General features: G+C 36.6%; 1 protein-coding gene across 3 annotated transcripts in view; it reads right to left on the bottom strand.

Moving 5' to 3' along the window:
- Positions 1-23,239, bottom strand: part of Galnt7 (polypeptide N-acetylgalactosaminyltransferase 7) — a 125,035-nt gene that overhangs the window by 7,520 nt on the left and 94,276 nt on the right. The window contains exons 3-10 of one of the 3 annotated variants that reach the window (XM_047548444.1): positions 16,830-16,996; positions 12,701-12,831; positions 12,380-12,459; positions 10,207-10,389; positions 9,893-10,075; positions 6,887-7,004; positions 5,291-5,413; positions 3,560-3,778 (exon numbers count right to left, since the gene is read on the bottom strand). In XM_047548444.1, coding sequence (XP_047404400.1) covers positions 3,560-3,778; positions 5,291-5,413; positions 6,887-7,004; positions 9,893-10,075; positions 10,207-10,389; positions 12,380-12,459; positions 12,701-12,831; positions 16,830-16,996 — 1,204 coding nt within the window. The remainder of the gene's footprint in view (positions 1-3,559; positions 3,779-5,290; positions 5,414-6,886; positions 7,005-9,892; positions 10,076-10,206; positions 10,390-12,379; positions 12,460-12,700; positions 12,832-16,829; positions 16,997-23,239) is intronic. The other 2 variants (XM_047548447.1, XM_047548446.1) reach the window with 2 other exon arrangements.

The raw sequence follows: 23,239 nt of genomic DNA, 5'->3' as shown, positions 1-23,239 counted from the left end.
CATTCCAAGTAAGGGCACAGGCCTATAGATGCCATAAAATACCACAGGGGAAAAAATAAAATGATGCCATAAGTACAATTTCAGAATCATAACAATTCACATGAATAAGAAGCAAAAAAAATAGAGCTACCTAATCACAGTGGCAGCAGACACTGGCACTTGGAATCTAGAGCAGAACTGGATTTTTAAGAACATCTCTCCCAGAAAGGTTGGGGCACTTTTTTCCCTAGCTTCCTCTAGGGGTCTCTAGGCAAAGGTCATGGCACAGGGGCCAGGCAGTGAGGTTTTTCTCTGACTATGGATAATGCAGATGAAAAGCAAACATGGATTTCCATCTCTGGAATGGAATTCTGTATCAAAATAACTATTTTTGGAAACACTATTATTTACCTCAATTATACATCACTATAGTATTTGGATCAAATGTTACATTCATTCATTCAGCAAATATTTACTGTGCACTATGATAAAAGAGCTTTTGAAAATACAAAGATGAGTAAATCATGGTCCTCAGTACCCTCACAGTCTATAGGGGGACAGAGGACTAAGTGTCAGCCAGTAGGGAGGATGCAGAGGAAGCAGCCCCTCATCCTGCCTAAGGACCTCTGAAGACTGCCCAGGAGAATTTTTTATGCTATTTTTTATTATAATCATTAGTGCATATTAACAAAACAATGGGTTTGTGATATTTTCATACATGATATTTTCATACTTCAATCATATCTACTCTGTTACCATCTTACATTCCTCCCGGGATCCTGCCCAGTCCCACCCCTAAACATCCCTCTTCTACTTTTATATCAAAGAGACATGTTTTGAACAGATAGGGTTTTACCCTGTATGTTCAGGAAATGTTGAGAAATGAAGTGTAAAGGGGCAGAATGAGGGGAGTTGAAAATGAAAATGAATTTAGAAATAAGATAGTAAAAGGAGGACAGAAAATGATATCCATTCATTCATTCATTCACTCATCTATTCATGCATTTACTCAACCATCAAATACTAAGTAAGTACTTCTTGTGTGTCAGGCACGTTGTAAGGTTTAATACCCGGGGAATAAAACAGATTCACATTTCTAGGGAAGGAAAGAGACTACAGAAAAAAAAAATATAATAGACAAATTATGGGGGTCTGGGGTTGTGTCTCAGTAGTAGAGCACTTGCCTAGCTTGCCCAGTGTGAGGCACTGGGTTTGATTCTCAGCACCACATATAAATATTAATAAAATAAGGGTCGATCAACAACTAAAAATATATATTAAAAAAGTGGACAAATTATTATGTTAGAGACTGATCAGTGCCAAGAGGAAAAAAGAGAAAAGAGGAGCAAGTTAAGTGAAGAAAGGGCTAGGGATCTGAGGGATGAGGGGGTACTGCAGGGTAAGTCTCATTGAGAGGATGACAGATGGACAAACTTGAAGCAGGAGTACAAGTTAAGACATGTCTGCAGATATCTGAAGGAAAACATCATGGGCAGAGGGAACAAGCAAAGGCAGGAGCACATCTGGAGGAAGCCTGAGGACCAGCAAGGCCAGTGGGACTGGAGTGGAACGGAGAAAGCAGGACAGGTGAGGCCTTGGCCATCAGTGAGGAAGGAGGTTGAGAGAATCTGCCTGAGAGAATGGGGTGTGACTGCAGGTTTTCCAGCACAGGGGCTGCAGGACTTGACTTGCAGGGGTTGCATTTCAGAAGGCTCGCTCTGACTACTTGCGTGTTGAGAAGTCTGTAGGAGGGCCAAAAATTTAGTGTTGGTGAGAGATGATGGTGACTTCAACCAAGTGAAGAAAGGATCACATTCTGGAACTGGATGTGAAGTGTGAGAAAGGATTCAAAGAAGACTTTTAAGTTTTTGGCTCAAGCAATCAATCAATCAGCAGAGATGGAGTGGGGAAGAAGAGATGGAGTTAAATTTTGAGTATATTGAGTTTGAAATGTCTGTTAGACATTCAAACAGAGACTTCAAGTACACACTTGGATATACTTGTCTGGTTCCTGGGAGAGAGATTTGAGTTGAAGGTGGATATCTGAGAATCATCAAGAGAGAGAGAGAGATGGTGCTAAAGCCATGAGACTAGATAAGATCAGCAGAGTTCATTCCTCTCACAAGGAAGGCATTCTAGGAGATTAAAAGATAGTCAAAAATGTGGTCTGAACTCCCAAAAGCTTATGCTCCACTTGGGAGTCAAACAAAATTTGCTGTAACCAGAGAGATGAAATAAAGAATGCAGGAGAGAGAGGTATGGTGGGGGAGAGATCAAAACAAGAGCTACAGACAGAATAGTTCAAGTGTGTTTGGTAAGACAAAAGACCGTGTCCTTATAGGCACCCTTATTTCTACTCTAAACTCCCAAGCAGGGTGATTAAAAATAAACTATAAATCAAATCATATTACCTCTCTGTTTAAAATCCTCCCTGGCTTCTTGCCACCCTTGGGATAAAGGCCTTCCTCCTCACACACTTGCCACTTCTGTCTCATTTAATCTCCTCTTTTCTGCCTATCAAACATGCAAAACATTTCTTGACTCTGAGCCTTGGAACTCACCATTTTGTTTACCTGTAACACTCTCCCCTGGCTCTCTGATGTGCTTGCTCTTTAACATTCAGATCTCAGATTAAATGTTACCTCTTCAGAGAGGCCTTCCTCACACTGTCCCCAACTCTTCCTGACAGCATCCAAGGTTTATTTCCTTTTTAGTTCTTACCACCTATCAATTATCTTTGTTTTCCTGTTCTGTTTTGGTGTCTCTCTCCACAAGTTCCCTGAGGGAAAGGGCCTTGCTTGTCTTGTTTTCTGTCTAGAAGAATGACTGGCACACAGTAGTCCCTCAACCAATATTTGCTGAATGCATAAATAAGCACGGCACATAGACTTGAAAGTTCATGATACTTTTAGCGTAACTGTGAGGCAGCAGCATAAGGTATATGGATGAGTACAATCAGAAGGGAGGTTAAAGAGGCAAGTTTGAAGAAACAGAAATGACAACAGGCATCAATGCCTTTGCCTTATTTTAATTGTTTTTTATTATCATTAATTAATTCATTTGACAAGCACTGCTTAAGTGCCTATTGTATATTGGGTCCCTGAATTAGTTCATTAGGCACAATGGGGATGGAGGTCCTTAAGACTGGTTGGGGGACAGGCAATTTTGGGTATTGGGAGAATCCATGGAAAGATCGCAGAGCTGAGCCTTTCTGATGAAGTGGGTAACAGTAAGAAACTGTTTTCAGTATTTATCATCTCCAAGTTGGGAGCAGTAGGATAAGTTGAAAACAGTCCATAAAGGGAACTAAAGAGAGGGACAGGAAAGTGGCGGGAGCAGGAGAAGGGAATGCACAGTGTTCCAGGCCGGGCAGCCACATGTGCAGAGGCTGGGAGGAGACCTCTCAGGGTTGCTATGGCTGTTGATTGGAAAGCTGGTACATGGTTCTGTCAATTTTTAGCCAAACTTTTTCCTCAAAATTCTTTTCTTTAACTCATACATTTCCATCTCTCTCCGCCTTTTCCCAAATGCAGACCCCAAACACACATACTTCATGATCTGAATATTGGTTGATACTTACTTCTCCCCAGTCAACATTTTTGGGTGGCAAAGGGTAGTGTGAAGTGATGTCATAAGCTATTTCTTCCATGAACCATTTGAAGCTTTTGCAGTTGTGATCTTCTCGAAATTTTTTCAGCTCAGATATATCCCCATATGGTAATGCCTTTGATTCAGGACGACTAGCATAGAAGTAGTCTTTATACTCATCCCACCAGACCTCTACCACTCTAACATAATTCTGTGAAAAATAAAATTAATATCATCTTGAAAATTGTAAATAATTGTAATGGCATAAAGTGAGGTACATAAAACCTACTATCCCTGAACTGGAAGACCATTTATTTGAAGATAATGTATTCTATCCTGGCAAGAGAGGAGGAAATTGAAACTCAGGGGGTTCCTGAGAATTTGGCTGAGCACTGGTGTTCTTTCTCCCAGAACAATCTCTTTCTGTTAGAACCACACTACTGGTATGTGTAGGGAAAAACCTCATTTCAGAACCCATTGGGAAAAATAGCTCTATTTGATAAAAGACATTCTTACAGTTACTTTTTGATTATTTTTTAACAACCAGAATTGAACCATTTACCACAATCCCAAATTAACTGGTAAGGAAAAGCAACTACAGAGCAATAAAATAAGCTGATGTTGTGATAACTGAGTAAATAACAAAATAAGCTGACATTGTCTAGCTTCTAAGGTTTTATAGAAAGAATGAATGCTTGTATGAATATATATGCAATGACATTTATTCATTCTATCCCCTTGATTTTCTACAACACACATCAGTTTATTTTCTCTATAAAGGGTCAACAGTAAGTATCTTTGGCTCTGTGAGTCATACGATCTATGTGGCAACTACTTAACTCTGCTAGTGTAGGGAGAAAGAAGTCATAGATGATGTGCAAAAAAATTAGTGAGCTGAGCTCCAACACAACTTTATAAATGGGTTAGATTTGGTCTTTGGACCACAGGTGCTAACCTCTGTTTCACATGTTCAGTTGAGCATTATTCATAACAGTTATGAAATCATGAAATCAATCTAAGTGCCCATCAACTGACAAAAGCATAAAGAATATGTGATATATACAATAGAAAATTCAGTCTTTAAAACTAAGGAAATCATGTCAACTGCAACAACAAGGAGATCATTATATTAAGTGAAATAAACCAGGCACAGAAAGACAAATACTGCATGATATCACTCAGATGTGGAGTGAAAAAAGTGGAACTCATAGAAACAGAGAGTAAAATGGTGGTTATCAAGGCTGAGGTGGGTAGGAGGATTGGGGAGATGTTGGACAAAAGACATAAAAGTTCAGTTTCACAGGAGGAATAAGTTCAAGAAATCTATTGTACATCATGGCTACTACAGTTAATATATACTGTATATATGAAAATCGATTTTAAGTATTCTCACCACAAAAAAGTGATAAGTATATTATGTAATGCATGTTAAATAGCTTGATTTACTCAATGTGCAATGTATAGGTGTCAAAACATTGTTCTACATCATAATTAAATACTTTTTACTTTTCAATTAAAAATCAAATTAAAAAAGAATGGGGTACAGTGAATAATCCTACATAATAACAGAGTGAGCCTAGCCTAAGTTTAAGGTGAGAACCATCATGACTATTTAAGAGGTGTACTCCATTCAATGAGCTGACATTTGTTAACTGACTATAACGGCATGTGATCTGTAGCTGTTAGTTCCCCATCCCTCTCCCCTTTTAAACAAAACACTCACCTTTAGAGTTGGAGAAGACCCGACATAAAGGGGTGGAGGATTTCCTTGCCAGCCCTCAAGACGGTAGATGTGTCCAACACGAGAACAAGGGACAAACAATAATTTGCCACCACATTGCCATATCTATCAAGAGAAAACACATGTTGTGTAAGTTGTTTCAAATGCAAAAATGCATTATAAAAAATTTTGTCTTCTAAATATAAATATTAAATCTAAATTAAATATAATGTCCACACAGAATTCATAAGCTGAACAAATCCTAAAATAATTGATCATTTAAAAGCACTCATAATTACAAGGAAGGCAATGGCACTAATGACTAAAGGGTCTCTTCCTGTATACTTGCAGTCCCTAGGGACCTTTTCTCAATATAACCTTGCAAAGTATGCAGATTCTTCATTCACAAATGATTCACAACATTTGTGTTTCCAATGCTAACATATTTCCTAACTGGGTGATTATTATAATAACCTTCTAACTGACTTCTTCACCTTCAGCATCTCTCTACTTAACTCTATCCTTATTTATAGCAAGAGATTACTATAGCTGAAGGGCAGCTTTGGGTCATGTTATTTGCTTCCTCAGTATCTTTGATGGTTCACCATTGCTTATAAAGTTAGGTAAAAATCTCTTAACTCAGCATTAAAGACTCTTTAATATGGCCCTAACCTCTTGCCCACTTTATCTTCTTAACTGTCTTTGTTCATGCTGCCTGCTTCTGCTAAACTGCTTGACACTGTTTCCTGAATGTGCACTTCATGTCCATACATTTGTGCCTTTTCCCATTCTATTTGCTCAGGCCTCCCTCCTCCTCCCTTTTTCTCTCCTCAGTGATATCAGGGGCATATTTCTAGTTCTGCCTCAAATTCTACCTCTAGCACAATCAATGCTATTTCTTAATGTCACCAAATGAATGCCATTCTTCTTTCTTATTGTATTAGAAATTAAAATCAACTGTAAATTCCTTGAGAACAAGGACCACTTTACTCCTCACAGTGCTAAGCACAGGACAGTTAAGACAAGAGGTAATGAATACCTGTGTAACTCAAACTGTGATAGAGTTTTCTCTCTTTTTTGGAAATTGGGGGTAGGAGTGGGTGTTCAGGTAGGGGTTGGAGCACAAAAGATATTAGTGCTTGGGGACTGTCTCAAACAACAGGGGAGGTGCTGCGGGAAGACAGTTCCAATGCAATCTGAGGATGCACAATTACTGTGGGAACCTGCTTCTGTCTTGACTCATCATGTCCTACACAGTGATAAAGGGTGTCAGTGGATGGCCAACTGTGGCCCTAAAACATGCAGATTCTCCAAAGAGTTACTATCACACATTGCTCCAGTGTACAGAAAACCTGGGAGTGGGGAAAGGGGTTATTTCCATTTCTGAAGCTTATTGGCCACAATTTTGAAGTAAGCTCTATAAACACATAAATTTAGAGTTTGCATTTTGCTTTATTTCCCCACAAATGTATGTTAAGTCATTCCTTATAATTCAGAAAAATGCATTATATAGATTATTTTTAAAGAAACGAGCTTTATCTGAAAATCACAAAAGTCAGTAACTACTTAGAAAATTCCATTATTTAAATGAAACATTACCTTGTATGAGATCTCAAAGTTTTCACCACCCCAAATCTGGAGACCTGGATCATAGAGACCCAGTTCAAAGAAGAATTCTCGTTCAATGGCAAATAATCCACCAGCCATGGCTGGGGACCTAAGAAAGAGAAACACTGAAATAACCATTAAAGACAAACCCCCAACATCCTTTTGCCAATAGAAAACAAGATTTTTAGAATACAGACCAAATGTGCACAGAAGAGACAAAACTGATGGCCAAACATTAAGAAATTATCAATCCTTCAAAAATAATTTGTTCCTAATTCCTTAACGAATTTACCAAAATTTCTAACTGAAACGAAGTTTATCACAAATTAGAGCTTTGTGTCATTTCACCATTAGAGGGCGCCTTGGTTCTTTGTTGATTTAAAAATTAAGCCTTCATTTTAGTTAAAATAAAAATTTCTCTTTCACTCCTGAAACACAGAGCCACACAGCCGTGGTCTGCTAACTGCTCCTGCAGTGATTTATGAGTCATTCTGGGATGAACGAAACCATACACCATGGAAGTAGTCTGTCATTTTTTAATTTTATAGCTCAGGGCTTGCCAAATAAGGGTGTAAATCACACTAGAATAGCCACAGTTCATTCAGAGTTTGCAAATGTAGTGTACGAATGACACAGGAAAATTCCACATTGCTATTTACTGTACGAAATGGAAAAGAGTGATCTGTGGGCCTGATTGATTGGGTACGTTTTGAGGCAAGAGAAAAATGATTGGGTAGATTTTTAGGGTCCAGTCACTCCTACTATTGGAAGAAATGCTAATGTAATAGTTTTCATACTGCTGTGTGCCCCTCCACTCCCATTGAAAAGTTAATTGTTAATGCATCACAATTCTTAAGTTTTAGGAAATTTCATACCTTTAGGTGCTTTCTCCATCATCACGCCTAATACTCAACCAATCACTGAGTAATATTGATTCTACCTGGAAAATAATTTTGAATCGGTCTACTTCTTTCCAAATTCATTTCTACCACCCTAGACCAGGCCAGCACGGCTTGGACTGTGCAGTAGTTCTAGAACTTGTGTCCTTTATTCTACTCTGCCCCCATCCAAATCTATTCATGCAGCAGCCAGAGCAGATTCCTTCACATGGGCCTATGTGATGCCTCCCCACCATCTAGGCTCACCCAGTTCCCTTACCTTCGAGTTCTTTGCTGCTCTGTTCTCACCTGGGCTAGGTCAGATTGCCTCTGTCTCAGAGCCTTCACCATGTTCTTTAGACTCCTACATGTTCTTCCTCCTTAAAGTCTCAGCCTCCATGATGCTTCGTCATGTGATTTTTTTTTTCATACTACTTATCACAGTTGCTGTTCCAGTTTTTCTTTCTTTCTTTTTTTTTTTTTTTTTTTGTGTGTGTGTGTGTGCGTAGCTATCTGTGCAATTTCTGTCTTACTCCCATAATTGAAGTTTCATGAGGGAACATATCTTTTTAAATGCATAGTGGCTGGCACACAGTATGTACTCAATATTTGCTGAGTGGATAACGAATCAAATAATATTTCAATACTAACAAAATCACATCAAGAGAAAGGTTTTTTAATGCCTTTTATTAAAATATGCTAACAAAACAGTACTACCACATTTTTGGATATACTTTAACTGTCATTAAAAATTATTCCACTACCACTGTGCTCTTTTGGCCTTTAGATATATTCCCATCCATTTCAGAACAGACCTGTTTGATCTCATCATTCCAGATGTGAAACACCTAAAAAAACTTAAACTGAGCAACAAATATACCAGTTGTGGTAACTTTGAAATAACCGAATATTTATTATATTTGCAGAATTGAAAATTTTGGGATTTAATGAGCTAATATGGAAACTTGAGAGTTAATTAAAGGGAAACCTCTCTTAAATTTTCTTAGTTTGCTTAAAGAAGGTCTTTACTAGCCTATAGAATGAGCAGAAACATAAATGTAATCAGTACCCTTTATTATTTTTTTTCCCCAGAATTTTTAGGTTAAGCAGGTAAGCAGCAGATTCCTGGAGTATTTGGGGTAAGAAATTTTCAAATGAAAATTTGGAGAATGTCCAATAAAGCTTAAAGTTCTATAATTTCCTTATGTTTGCCATTCAGTATCTTGATATCATGACATGCCCAAATCCCACTAGCATTTCCACAACATTGAAGCACCTTCCCAAAACAAAATTTGAACATTTATCAGCAGCATAACAGGGAGAAAGAAACTGAAAGCAGAACCACAGAACCAAAAAAATAAAAATAGACACAATTTGGAGGCAGCTATATTAACATTTAGCAAACATTTCATTTGGGGTCACTTTTTTGAAAGACAGTAAAATGTTCCAATTGAAAGATCAAAAGAAGAGAGTAGAATAAATTGTTCTACTTGAAGAACCACAAGAGGAGACTAAAGCTGATTGTGGAATAGAGTTTTCTTTTAATCAAGCCCTCTTCTGAGAATGAAGCCATAAGGGAGTCTATGTAACATCTTCTAAAGTCATGCATTTTTATTCATCAGATTTAACTGGAATGAAATTAATATTTAAGAGTTAGCATATAAAACAAAAGGGGGGAACTTCCCAAATATCTTGCTAGAGTCTTTCATTGTTATCATTACACTAAGGCATCAAAGTAGAAATTAAAATCTTAGATTATAAGTAATTTATGTATTTTAAATTTATAGAATGACATTGTCATCAAAAGAACAAAATTTGTTATCTAGTCTAATGGGACAGGACAGTAAAGGTTTTCTTTTTTTACCTTATTATTTCACATTATTTGTTTTCCCCAATGAAAGAATATAATTCTCAATATTGGAGCTTGCATTTAGGGTGAAAGCAATTACAAAGGAGCAAATGTGAAAATTCAAAGCTCTGAAAGAGTGGAAGGAAAGAAGCTCTTTCAGAATCTGAGACAGCATCTACAGATTTAACAACAGATTTTTAGCTTGCCAAGAGGTTAATAGGTTAGCAGCAACTGGAGAAAAGAAAAATATGTAAGTGATTTAGTGATTACCGATACGGTTCAGTTTTTGTCTTTCTCAGTCTCTTCTCTTGAGGGGTCAGAGGCACCCGTTTCCAGAGCATACTCCAATCCCATGCTCCTCGGGCATACCCATCTTCATCACCACCCCCTTGGGGTACAATTTCATATGTGTTGCCATTTATGACATCTATAAGCGGCACAGTGCAAATGGTTCTGTATTGTGTTGATGATGGCAGCAAAGATCAAATGGAAACGTACCCACATATTTATATGAGTTCATGGGGAAGGAAAAAAAAAGTACTTAGATAAACATTCAACATAAAAGAAAAAGTAATAATCTTTACCGATAAGGTTCAGTTTTATGTTTTCTTTTGGCCTTTTCCTTGTGGCTTAGAGGAATACGTTTCCACAGTAAACTCCAGTCCCAGGCCCCTCGGGCAAAACCATCTTCATCCCCACCTTGCTGTGGTTCAATGGAATAATCATTCCCATCTATGTAATCTATTAGAGGCACAGTACATGTAGTTCTGAAACATTTACAGAAAATGAAGAAGCATTTAAGAACCCCAAACTGACTAGTTCAGCATGCCTAACTACATTGTCCTTTTCTGTAGTTTTGTTGTTGTTGTTTTGTAGTTGGTTTATTTTTGCATTAGGGAACTTGAACATCTAATGGGGAAACAGAGTAAATGAATGTTTCATACAAGTCAAGAGCCTGACAGTGTAAGGAGAGGATAGAGGAGACTTTCCTCCAGGCTTACTCAGGGACAAAGGGCCATGCCATTGAGTTTAATCGTGTTCTCTCCATTTTACTTTGGTGCTACTGGCAACTTTCTCTTGGTAATTTTCCAATATTTACAAGATTTTATCTGTCTCCTATTCTTCCTCCCTGTCCTCCATTAAAAATGTGTGTGTGTGTGTGTTTATGTGTGTGTGTGTGTGTGTGTACATGTGTGCTGATAATAGTTGCCATGTTCTTAGCAGTTCTAGCTCTTTTTTACTTTCTATTTCTTTGAAAGCACTTTTTTTGAAAATGTGTTTTTGTGCTTGTACTCAATCTCCTTCCCTCTACCTTTTATTGCAAATATAAAGATTCTGTAATGTATTGCTACTTAAAAAAAAAAAAAAATACAAACCAAAAACAAAAAACAAAAAAACAGCAAGAAAAAAAAATCCCTCAAAATCTGTTGAAGAACTTAAGTGCTCTTTTGGAGCAAAAGAGAAAAAGCCAATTCTTTCTATTTGGGCATCATAAAAATGCTAGTACTGTGCAACCAATCAGACAGAGTTGACATTACAAAGGTAAGGTTGTTTCAATGCTCATATTGTTGGAAAGGATTTTAAAATTTATGTCCTAAAACAGAGAGCATATCTTTCCCTAACCAGATTACAGTTCTCTTTAGATGTTAGAAACCAAGAGAAAGGGGAAAATCAAGGCTTAGAACCTTGATATGGGGAAGTGAATCTTAGAAGTGTGCTTCATTCTCTCCAGAGTGTGAACTCATGCTGGAAGTTCCCTGTGGAATATATGGGATTGTTACTGGAACTCTGGAAAACCACTTATTGCCAGGAAGATTACTAGCATCCCCCTGGACAAAGTTGGTTATCCAATACTTGGTTTGTTATCTTTTCTCACTCATCATGCTTTTCGTATTTCTAAATAAATGGTGCAATTTAAAGTGGCCCAGAGACCTCAGTTTGGCAGTTTATTAGCTATCTGATCTGGGGCAAATTACTTAATTTTTCTAAGCCTCAATATCCACTTCTGTAAATGGAGCTAATCACCTCTAACTTTCAGGGTTGCTGTGAAGATTAAGTTGGACAGCATGTGAAAAGATGTTTATGATAGGACTTCATCTTAAATCCTCTCATGATAAAGTCTTCTAAGTTCTTCCTCTGACTCATGCCATTCACCACAGGGATATGTCTCATTCTCCTAGATTCTGAAATAGCCAGAATTCTGGATGAGAAGCAAGAAAGGCTTTTGGAACTAGGAGATTACTGCTGCCTTCTGCTGTTTCAGACATTTCTGGAGATTTAATGGTGAGCACCACATTTCCATGGCATAGTTGTCTATTTCTAAACCTTAAAGTTTCTATAGGAACCTAAAGCCTTGACAAAGTAACAGCTGGTCCTTACTATCTAAAGTAATAATTTAAAAGGGTATAAAAAAAGAATAGGTACAATTTTAAAGCATGGTTCTTCAAGTCTCTGGAACTCGTGCTTATGTTTAAGAGGGAACAACTAATGTTTCTGGTAAGGAAAGTTTTTGGAATCGGAGGGATCCTCAGTAATGGAATTACAAGATGACTCAACCTAGGTTTCCCAAATGCCAGACTCCTATATTTGAATCATCCCAAAGTATTAGTCCACCCAAGGAAAGAACAAGCTCAAGGATAACACTCAAAACACAATACTAGATGCACTAACTAGAAGTGGAATCAAAGAATATTATTTGTCCTTCTAGGACAAGGTTTACTTTTCAACTAGGAAAGAAAAAAAGCAAGGTAATGTTACCTGTCCTTAGAAATGGGAGCTACAAGTGGTGCATACCAGTTAACTGCCACCTCACAGTGGGCATCAAGGTATATCAAAACCTTAAAAAAAAGAGGCAGGGTGAAAGAATACTCCTTGCATATGGTACATCACAAATCACACACAATTTAAAATTAGACGCTAACAAAAATTAGCATTATAGTCAAATTTGACACAGTAGTTATCTGTTCAAGCCAGCATTCTCATTTCATTTTAAAAACCTGAAGGGTGATTAAAACTTTATATGATCTTTTAGTTACCAAATCCAAGCTATTGACTTTGTAGATAGCATATGCTTCCTACCTGTCCCAGTTTAGCCTTCTGAGCACCAATACTTCGTGCTTGAATTAATCCTTCTCTTCTCTCATTTCGGAATACCTTCACTAGGCCATTCCACATCTTAATGTAGTCATCCAGTTTTTCTTTTAAGTGATCTATGAATAAAAAATTTAATCAATATAAATTAAACCTTTGCATACAACAAATATTATTTTTCTTGATAAAGAGTATAAATGTGCTGGGCAGTCAGTAATTTTACATGGGCTATATCAAATGTTTAATCTATTAAAATAGAGGAAAAGCAAGGCCTGCAGTCTTCTGGTGGTGTAGCTCAGTAGTAGTGCCTGTGCCTAGCATCAGTGAGGCTCTGGGTTCAATCCCCAGGAGAAAAAAAAGATGGAAGCTGATATGTATTACTTAAGTTAAAATTTAAGCTTAATATAATCTATACAGAACTGGTTAGCATGACAATTATCAAACACCCTGCTAACCTTTAAATAAATGCTGATTATTGACAGTTGAGTCTTTAAGATACATTAAAACTTTTTAAAAAAGTAACACGTTAATGTCCAATCTAAAAGATTTTTTTTGTTGTTTTTTGCATTGTCAGAAGTAATGGTTCATATTTCTGAAGACGCACTGTGCACTAATAATGTACAACTTCACTGAAATCTGCATGGGTTATACATTTTGTTTCTGGACCATATGTCTCCAACTGCAATAGGAAATGAAGTTTGTAGTCTTACTGTGATGAATATGGTTCCCACCATGTTGGCAAATAACAATCAAAAGATCCCCTTTTCTCTGTATCTTAGCATTATAAGTGTGTGTATAATTATATTGGATTATTATTATAATTATATATATACACATGTATGTTTGTAATTTAGTAGAGGAAATTTTGTGTTATAAAAACCAGATACATTTGGCAAAGTTTCCATCTTGGCTTCCCATTGTAAGAGAACAGCTTTTGTTTGTATCACGATGAGCCTGTGAAATTTGCTCACCACAGCCAGAACAAGCTCCTGGATCCTCTAAAGATGATTCTTGACAACACAAAAACCGTTTAAAAATTTGGCCCATGAATATAAAAGTCACACACAAAAAATTGCTATACAGATGAGCTAGGGATAAATGGGTATATTAGACAATACACTTAATATTTTACTAATTGTAGGGATCTTATTATTAGTAAGATACCCACAAACAATGGGTATTCAGAATCGAGGGCAAATTTTTTCCTTCTGTTTTGGCAGTTTTAATGACTTTATAAATAAAACTCTCATGCTTTATATCCCCCCCGGAAAAGCTGGGTAATTTTCCCTGTTAGCTTTTATTTATTTATTTATTTATTTTAAACCTTCTCCCTGCCCCCCTTTTTTTAAAAGCCTGGTATCCTAAGTTATTATTATTATCTTTTTAAATATGCAACCTAAACACATCTTAAATACATTTTTATGGACAGAAATGAGTTGGTGGCCTCTTCTTCCAGTCTAGATTCTCGTTTAAGATGATTCAAAAAGGGAAATGGTGAATCCAATGACTCCTTGCTTCTCTGGAACCTTACACAGTGATAGACTGTAATAGGGTTCAAAATAACCATTGCCACTCTTGGGGTAAAATTACCCTCCTCTAACACACTGATGTCAGGCTGGGTGTGTGACTTGCTGTGGCTAATGTCATGTGGATGGAAATGCCCTGGGTCACTTACTATGCCTATGTCTCTTCTTTCTCTCTACCTTTATGCAGGCAGTGTTGACTGAGGCTGCTCTGCAAAGTAGAGGTCCTGCAGTGAAGATGAAGCATAGAGATAGGGCTGACCTGTAGGAAATGTAGTATAAACAGAGAAAACCTTTCATTGTTGCAAACCATTGAGAGTGTGGAGTCCTGTTTTATAACCTGACTTAGCCTCAGCTGGCTGATGCACATGCATGTGGAGGAGCTTGCTCTGTTTAAAGGCTACAAACCTTGTTGAGAGGACACTGCAATTTTCAGAAACCTAAGTGTTATTATGAGTAGTTAGCTCCTATGAGAGGTTTTATATTAGTAATTTTTGTTTAAAAGAAAAATTATAGCTTCAAAGTTTAGTTTCTGAATATATTGGAGAAAGTACAACCCAAACTTTCACTCAAGCCATATTAACCAAACATGATATAATTTTACTGAAGTTAGGACCAACAGATATTAAAGTCATTGTGAGTTTGGGAAAAATAATTACATATCTTCTGTACTTTCAGTTCAAGAGAAACCTAAAAGGTTTTGCATACCTTGAGCAAAGCAGTCCCGCATGATTGCCTTCAAAGTGTGGCACATGAGACTGAAGATAAGAGATCTGTAGCAACTGAAGCACTGATCACAAAAAGGTGAAAGTAAAAGGCACAAAAATCTTAAGTCCAAAATTCTGTTATGCTTTTTGGGACCAAGTAGTTATTTCAGGATGGTAAATACTTTTTGGTAAACCTTTACATTTTAAGGATATGTTGAAATTTTTCTTATGCTAATAATATAGGGGTTCTTAAAATCAGTACAATCAAGGGAGATTCTTCAAAGTTGTTTTGCAGGTTTAGATTTTTCTAAACTGATAACATTGTTGGCACCAACAGTATCACCATAAAACATATTTTCAAATATCTGTCTTGGAATAAGGATAATGTTTTTGATGTAAACATTTCTGTTATAAAAAAATGCAACCAAGATAAAATGTCTATAATCCCAGCAACCCTGGAGGCAAAAGCAGTAGGATTGCAACCTACGCCAACCTTAGCAAGTTAGTGAGACCCCCAGCAACTTAGCAAGACCTTGTTTCAAAATTAAAATCAAAAAGACTAGAAATGTGGTTCAGTGGTAAAGTGTCCCTGGGTTCAATCCCCAATACCAAAAAAAAAAGTCTAAATGCATTTGATATGACTAAAAATATTAAGCTGTACATTCTCTAGTTTGATTAAATATGATTAGTTGAAAAACATGATCCACTGCACCAAGATAAAGGGAAAAGGAAGTAAGTCATATTTCTATTTCTCCTAATGATAACATGTGTACGGATCAAGACAGTAGTCATGTCCCTGAAAAAACAGCATGGTTTATCCAGACTATAAGAGTTCTAAATTAAGTGGTGGAAGGAAGCCTTTTTAAAGGCATTTAGAAAGATATTTTCATGCTACCCATGTTCTGCCTATATTCAATGATACCACTCTTATGTAGAACAATTTTCTGCAAAATTTATTTGCCAGAATGCAAACGTCCTATTGTTATTGAGTAGTCTGAGCTCTCTGATCAATTTTCAAAGGTTTCAATTGGGTTTTGTGACAAGAAAATAAATTAAAAATCCAGATCTGGTTGCAGCAGCAAAATTCCATTTTTATTTACATGTTGACCTAGGTTATAGCATTATTTGTATTTTCAAATTTATGTAGTTAAGGTATTCAACTTACAATAATATAAAGAAAATATTTAATTTAAAAAATCACTTATCTGGAAAAATCACTGCTCAATAACTCTCTTGCTAAGCCTAGCCAAGACTAACCAATACCTTCCTAATTATAGCTGCCTCCTTAAAAAGAATGAAAAACATTTCCTTTTATTTACTATCCTAAATCAAATATAGAACAAAATAAGCTTTAAAAGATACTATCATAAATAAAAATAGTCCATAGTTTCTGGCCAAAATTAATATTTGCATCATCATTCAAATGTAAAGTATAGGCTATGAAATAGGTATATGGAGTTCAATGTAAAAACTGTGGAGGGCCCTTCAGGAGGCCTTGCAATATACATGCAATTGCACTTTTTCAGTCTTTCAAACTTCCATGACTAAAATTTTATAAAATCAAAGCCCTAAAGAACTGGTATAGTGTAAGATAGTGATTGAAAACAAACTTATGAGCCTATGGTTTTGTATCCAACTGTTAATTACTATCTTCATGACTGTTAGCAAGTTACTTGATATCTCTGAGCCTTTGGTGTGTAAAATGGAGATAATAACAATATTTATTCTAAAAATTACTGTTAGGATTAAACAAAATAATTCATACACAATACTTGGCATAGTGTCATTTGCTGGTAATAGATACTGTCAATACTAACACTTAATTTTAAATTTGTAATTACTCATAATTAACTTTTATAGACAAACTGTCAATTTGATAGCCATTACCTTTATTACTGAAATCATCAATTAACACAATCTCTGCTAAATATTTCCTTGGAGTCCTTTTGATTACACTGTGGACTGTTCTCATGAGGGTTGACCATCCTTCATTATGGAAGACAATGACAATACTTGAAGTGAGCAGGTTATCATCATAATGCCAATACTTGCATCTGCAAAAAGAAAATTTCATCATATTTATTTAGAGGTAATTTATAATGCTCTGCTCCAAACTTACTATGACTGTATTTTTCTAACTGGATAAAGTATTATTGACTTAAATAAGGAAAGTAAATGAAATACAGTCTTTTATGTATTAGCAGAAACAAGATAGAAGAGAGAAGCTGCCAGGAGATAAAGTTACCCCTAGATACAGCTAATTCATAACCAGTACATGGTGTGATAAAAAGAACTAATTTATGAATTTCTGCTGAGGATGCCTAAGATACTACTTACAGCTATCAGGTTCTTGTTTTCTCTGATAGATACCAATTTATTTTCCTTTTTGAAACTTGAGCTTTTGGTGCAAGAAGTTTATTTCACTTGCCAGAAAGAAATTACTCTACTACTGCGTTTAAAAGCTATCATGTTCTAATATGGTTAAGAAACTTAGATAAAAAAAAAAAAAAAAAACAGGCTGAAACAAAGCATAAGCAGGCATTTAAAAACTTGATCTTGAATGAATAAACAAAGTCTAATGTGTTTAGGGTTAGGTGACTGGCTAAAAAGGATCTTTAGTTATTCTGTATAAAACTATCAGAAACAACTACAGCAAGAATCTTACTAACTGGAGGAAGCACAAGACAGGGCCCGGCCTGAAGAAGACTCAGGATGCCAGGGAAAGCTTGGGTGTGTGGTTCTAAAAGAGGGGATTCAAGTGTAACCTAAAGTTAGGAGAAGACAAATGCTCTTTCAAAATAACAAGCTCAAAAACATAGAAAAGGAGAAATGCAAGTTTTGTAAGAAGATGTGATGTTTCTGGAGAGCAATTAATGTAGGCAGAGCAAAGGACATCTGATTTTAAGTAGGTAGGGACGGTAATTCCCCCAAACAAACTGTGACCCAGATAGAGGCTCTGGTAACATTTTTCTTCCTCTTACTCTAACTACTGGGCTTAAAGCGGCAGAACTGGCTGTGAAGGACAGCCAATTTCTAAGGCAACTTGCAAGACAGGAACTTTGAATGAGAGATGGAAAGGAATTGAAAACAGACTAAAGAAAGATAGGAAGTAGGTAGGTTGAACACAAGAGAGGGGATTCATGAGGGCTGCTTCACCACCCTCAGAGAAACCTCCCAAAGGCCTTGTACTCTTGCAAAGGACAAGGGGGCAAGAGAGCTGGAACAGTATGTTGTTCATTTTATCCACCTTTTCTTGCCTGTTATATTTAGAAATATTAATTCTCTAAACATGTAGACTAGTTTGTGTGCCAGTAGCAACTCTGGGTATTTATTTTGTTTTTCACTTTTCTTAGATTCTTTGTTTTAAAAATGACGAAAAGTAACACACAGCTTGTCATGCAAATCTCAAGTGATACAGAACTTTATAATGATGACAATTCCCGTTCTACCTCTCTCCAAGCATGTCAGATTTCATCTTCTAGAGGAAATCATCCTTAATGGTTGTATTTTTCTAAGTTTCTATTCATGCAGACATGTCTGTATAGATACATGACATACATTCAGATGATTAGGTACAGATATTTCTTTCATGGGAACATGTACAGACACATCTAATTCTTTTTAACTATTATATAATATTCTACAGTATGACTATGCTATAGTCTATTTAATCATTTCCTGATAAGTGAATGTATCAGTTGAGTCTTCACCAATTATTACAAATGATCATTCTTGTGCATATTTCTCTATGCCCTTGCATACTAATCTTTCCTATAAAAATGTTCAAGATTGTACATTCATTAGGGGTAGGAACCTCTCACCACCTTGTTCCTGGCACCTAGCACATGGTAGCTGCTCCACAGTAATTTACTGGGTTGCTTTGGAGATAGTAATTTTGAAATGCCTTTTCTCAATTATGTCCACTCTGCTGCATAATCTTTCTATTTAAAATACCCTTGAGAACAAGTAATTCCAGATGGTTCCACATTCCATGTAGAAGGGGGCTATTCCTCATTCACATGAAAGGTTGGTAGAAGCTCTTTTAGTGGAAAAATCTGGAAGGAACAAAATAACAGAACGTAACAAAAGCAGATGAAGGAAGAGAATTTTGCCCAGCCTCCACCTCTATTATTATTATTATTTTTTTTTTTTCAGTTTCTCTTGGCTCTATGGTGACATTATAGAGCCCAGAAGCTTCCACATGTTTCCAGTGGGGAATATGACAAGTAGCTCTTAGCTAGGGGCCTGTTAGGAGATGCAGTGGTAAGGGACAAGATGATACACAGTGAATCCACAGGGTAGAAGTTGGAAGTCAGGGTCTGGCAATAGAAGACAAGTAAGAGGATTCAGTGAGAACTACAGTGGGGATGAGTAACCAGGGTGGGGCTACTGTGAAAGGGACCATTGTCCTAAGGTTAACAAAACAATAACCGTAAATTACTAAGGTTATAAAGTGTCCCCGAAGCTAACATATTAGAGACTTATTCCTAATGCAACAATGATGGGAAGTGGGTCCTAAGGAGAGGTGGTCAGGCTTTGAGGGCAGAGTGTATACACTATTATCATGGTCATAGGTTCCTTAAAAGGGAGAATTTGAGCCACCTCCCTCTTGCTTTCTCTTGCTCACATTCTACCTTCCACCATGGAGGCTGCAGCAAGGAGGCCCTCACCAGATACCTGTCCCTCAATCTTGGGCCTGACCAGTCTCTAGAACTTGGAGAAATAAATTTTCAGAAAACTGTATTTATAGGGTTTGGTACTCTCTGCATTTTCAGGCACCCATTTGGGGTCTTAGAATATATGCCCTGTGGGTAAGGGGGTGGGGAGGAGTGCTGCTATAAGTTCTAATAAGGAGGAAGGCTAACTGAAAAGAGAATGCCATTTTTAAATGGACAAGTCTTGGTACACATTATTTACTAACTTCTGCTCTCCAACATCTCATTTTCCAGAAGAGCCTTTAAATCCTCTAGGACAGTAGTAGTTCGGCTACATTGCAAAAACTGTTCTGATTACAAATATTCACATTCAGATTACAGGCTTGAAGTGATTAAAGCTATGGAGTTATTCTTGAGGTAATGTTATAGAATATTTTCATGGTAGCTATGTGTGCCAGGTGCTTGATATCAGAAGAAAAGATGGGAAATAATTTTCATAGTGACTTTTTTATAAATTCAAACAGTAGATTTCAAAATAAAAAATGAAGTATCTATGAATAATTTACTTGCATTCTTTCAGTATCTGCTATTGTAGTTTGATATAAAGCCTTGGTATATTTGGACTTTATTAATAAATAATAGCTAATTCTGTGGACTATGAAAAATGTAACATTTTAGACTGCAAATCCGTGCAATCCATATGTTACCATCAATCTATGATAAAGTGTGCATGCATGCACTTGTGTGTGTGTGTGTGTGTGTGTGTGTGTGCATGTGTGTTATTCATATTGCCCCTTTCAAAGGTTATATCTTCTAGATCATTCACTGAGAATCTCAATAAAATGAGTCATTTGGGATTTTGTTCCCTTAATTCTGCAAGCAGTCTAAATCTATTAGAAAGATTCTTTAGGCACAGGAAACAAATCTTCACTTTGGGAAAAACTGATTTTTAATCTACTTTTATTATTTTCTAAAAAATATTTTATTGGTGCATTATAATTATACATGATAATGGGGTTCATTGTGCTATGTTCACACATGCACAAAATATGATAAATCTCATCCTCTGGTACCTTTGCTTTCCTTTATCTCCTACCTCCCTCCACCTGCTTGCTCTACTCTACTAATATTCCATCTATTATTATTGTTATTATTATTATTGTTATTTCAATTAGTGTGTTATAATTATATAAACCAAATTCATTGTGGTGTACTCACATGTGGACACAGCAGATTTTAGCACATTTTATTCCCAATGTCCTTCCCTCCTCCCACTGATCACCTTTTTCCACTCCATGGTCTTCCGTCTATTTTCATGAGATCCCCTTTTAAAAATCCCCTCCCACAATGGGAACAGTTGTGTATACCTATAATCCCAGCAGTTTCCGGATGCTAAGGTAGGAGGATCCCAAGTTCAAAGCCAGCCTCAGCAACTTGGTGAGGCCCTAAGTAACTCAGTGAGACCCTGCCTCTAAATAAAATATAAAAAAGTGCTGGGGATGTGGCTCAGTGGTTAAATATCCCTGGTTTCCATCCCCAGTACCAAAAAACAAAAACATACAAAACAAAGAAAAGCAAAACTCAATCAGAACATCCCTCCCACCCACCTCTCTCTCTACACATATGAGAAAAAACATTCAGTCCTTGATTTTCTGAGTCTGGTTTATTTCACTTAGCATGATGTTCTATAGTTCCATCCATTTACCAGCAAATGACATAATTTCATTCTTTATGGTTGAATAAAAAACTCCGTTGTGTATACATACCACATTTTCTGTATCCATTAGCCTGTTGATGGGCACCTAGGCTGGCTCCATAACTTGGCTATTGTGAATTGCATATCTATGTCCCTGTATCACTACAGTATGCTGATTTTTAGAGCTTTTAGATAAATACAAAGAAGTGGGATAGCTGGATTTATGGTGATTCCATTCCTAGTCTTTGAAGGATCACCATACTGCTTTCCAAAGTATACTTACCTAATCAATAAATGGGCAAATGAACTTAAACAGATATTTCTCAAAGGAAGAAAGACAAATAGACAAAAAATATATGAAAAAATGTTCAACAGTCTTAGCAATCAGGGAAATGCAAAACCAAACTACACTGAGATTTATCTTACTCCAGTCAGAATGGCAATCATCAAGAATAGAAGTAACAATAAATGCTGGCAAGGATGTGGGAGAAAGGTACACTTCTACTATTGTTTTTAAATAAACTTTCCTGCCTCCATCTAAAATCTCTTTTGCTCATTTATATGATAAAAGGAAATGGAAAATGCTTACAATTTACATGAGTGCTGACACCCAATGGTTGAATAATTAGAAATGTAGATATAAAATCTAAGTTAGCATCTGACATTAACAGAAATTAATATACATTTTCAATGAAAGAAGAATCATCATTGCTAAACACAATTGCTCAAATGCAATAGACTGAGGGAAGTAGATTTTACTTAAGTGTTTGGTTTCTATGTACTTTGGTTGGAATGAAGCAAAATTAGTGCGTGACATCATACACTGGACACATAGCATCTGGGGTGCTATGGTAGATGTTATTCCTTACAGTGCATTATGAACAGCAAAATAAATAATCTAAGCATCAGAAGAAATTCATAAGTTAAACATCCTCATCACACCTCTCTGGGTATCCTCCATTTCATCAATGTGTGTCCTAGAAAAGATTGCTGTAATAACTGAAATGTGGATTGGCCAACATAAGGGGGCAATAGTACAATCCAAGAACGTATAGGATATTCTTTTGCATCCATAATTTAAAACTGCATCAGCACCATGCTTCTTTTGCAATTATATCACATTCTAGCTCACAGATACCTAGAACTTTTCTCCCCAAATTCCTGTTATGCCTGATGCGTCCCATTCTGTATTTTTTACAATTTAACTCAGCATAAAATAACATGCTTACACTTCTGCATTTTATATTGTTGGTTTAGGTGCCTGCTGCAGCAGGCTCTCTTTCTTTCTCTTTTTAAAATTCTTATTCTTATTCTTGGTACTGGGGAGTACTACTGAGCTACATCCCCAGTTCTTTTTGTTTTTATTTGGAGACAGTCTTGCTAAAGTGGTTATCTTCCTGCCTCAGCCTCCCACGTCACTGAGCTTACAGGTGTACAACACTATGCCCAGCAGGCTCTGCTCTCTTTCATGTTTATCATTTATTGTGAATAACCATCCTTCCCAGTTCTCTATGTGGAAAACTGGATTACTATGATTTCTGTCTCATCTACTATTTATATAGACAGATATGAGAAGATAAATGTTGTGTTTTGAATCAGGTGTTATCCCTGAGAGGTTGATTATCACTCCCTCTGTTTCACCTAATGTACTACTATTCAAACTACAGTTCTTTATCTTATCCACAGGGATCTAAAGATTACTAAAACATCCTGCTAAATCAAGATGCAGTGGGTACCATGCAGTAACCTGCTCCACTGTGATAAGCTCTCGTCTCTTTTCATATGCAGGTATGAGTTTGGTCTGACTCCTTTTGCACAAACGATGTTGGACTCTACTGAGAGCTACTGTTTAAGTTATCTCCCCTAGGATTTTACATCAATGTCACCTTTCTAGAACCAAATTTTCTCTCTTCTCTTTGGAAAATAAGCTATCTCCCTATCTCGTA

The sequence above is a fragment of the Sciurus carolinensis genome, chromosome 4, assembly GCF_902686445.1.
Source record: "Sciurus carolinensis chromosome 4, mSciCar1.2, whole genome shotgun sequence".
In the NCBI taxonomy this organism is placed as follows: domain Eukaryota; kingdom Metazoa; phylum Chordata; class Mammalia; order Rodentia; family Sciuridae; genus Sciurus; species Sciurus carolinensis.
This window is presented reverse-complemented; position numbering and strand designations above follow the sequence as displayed.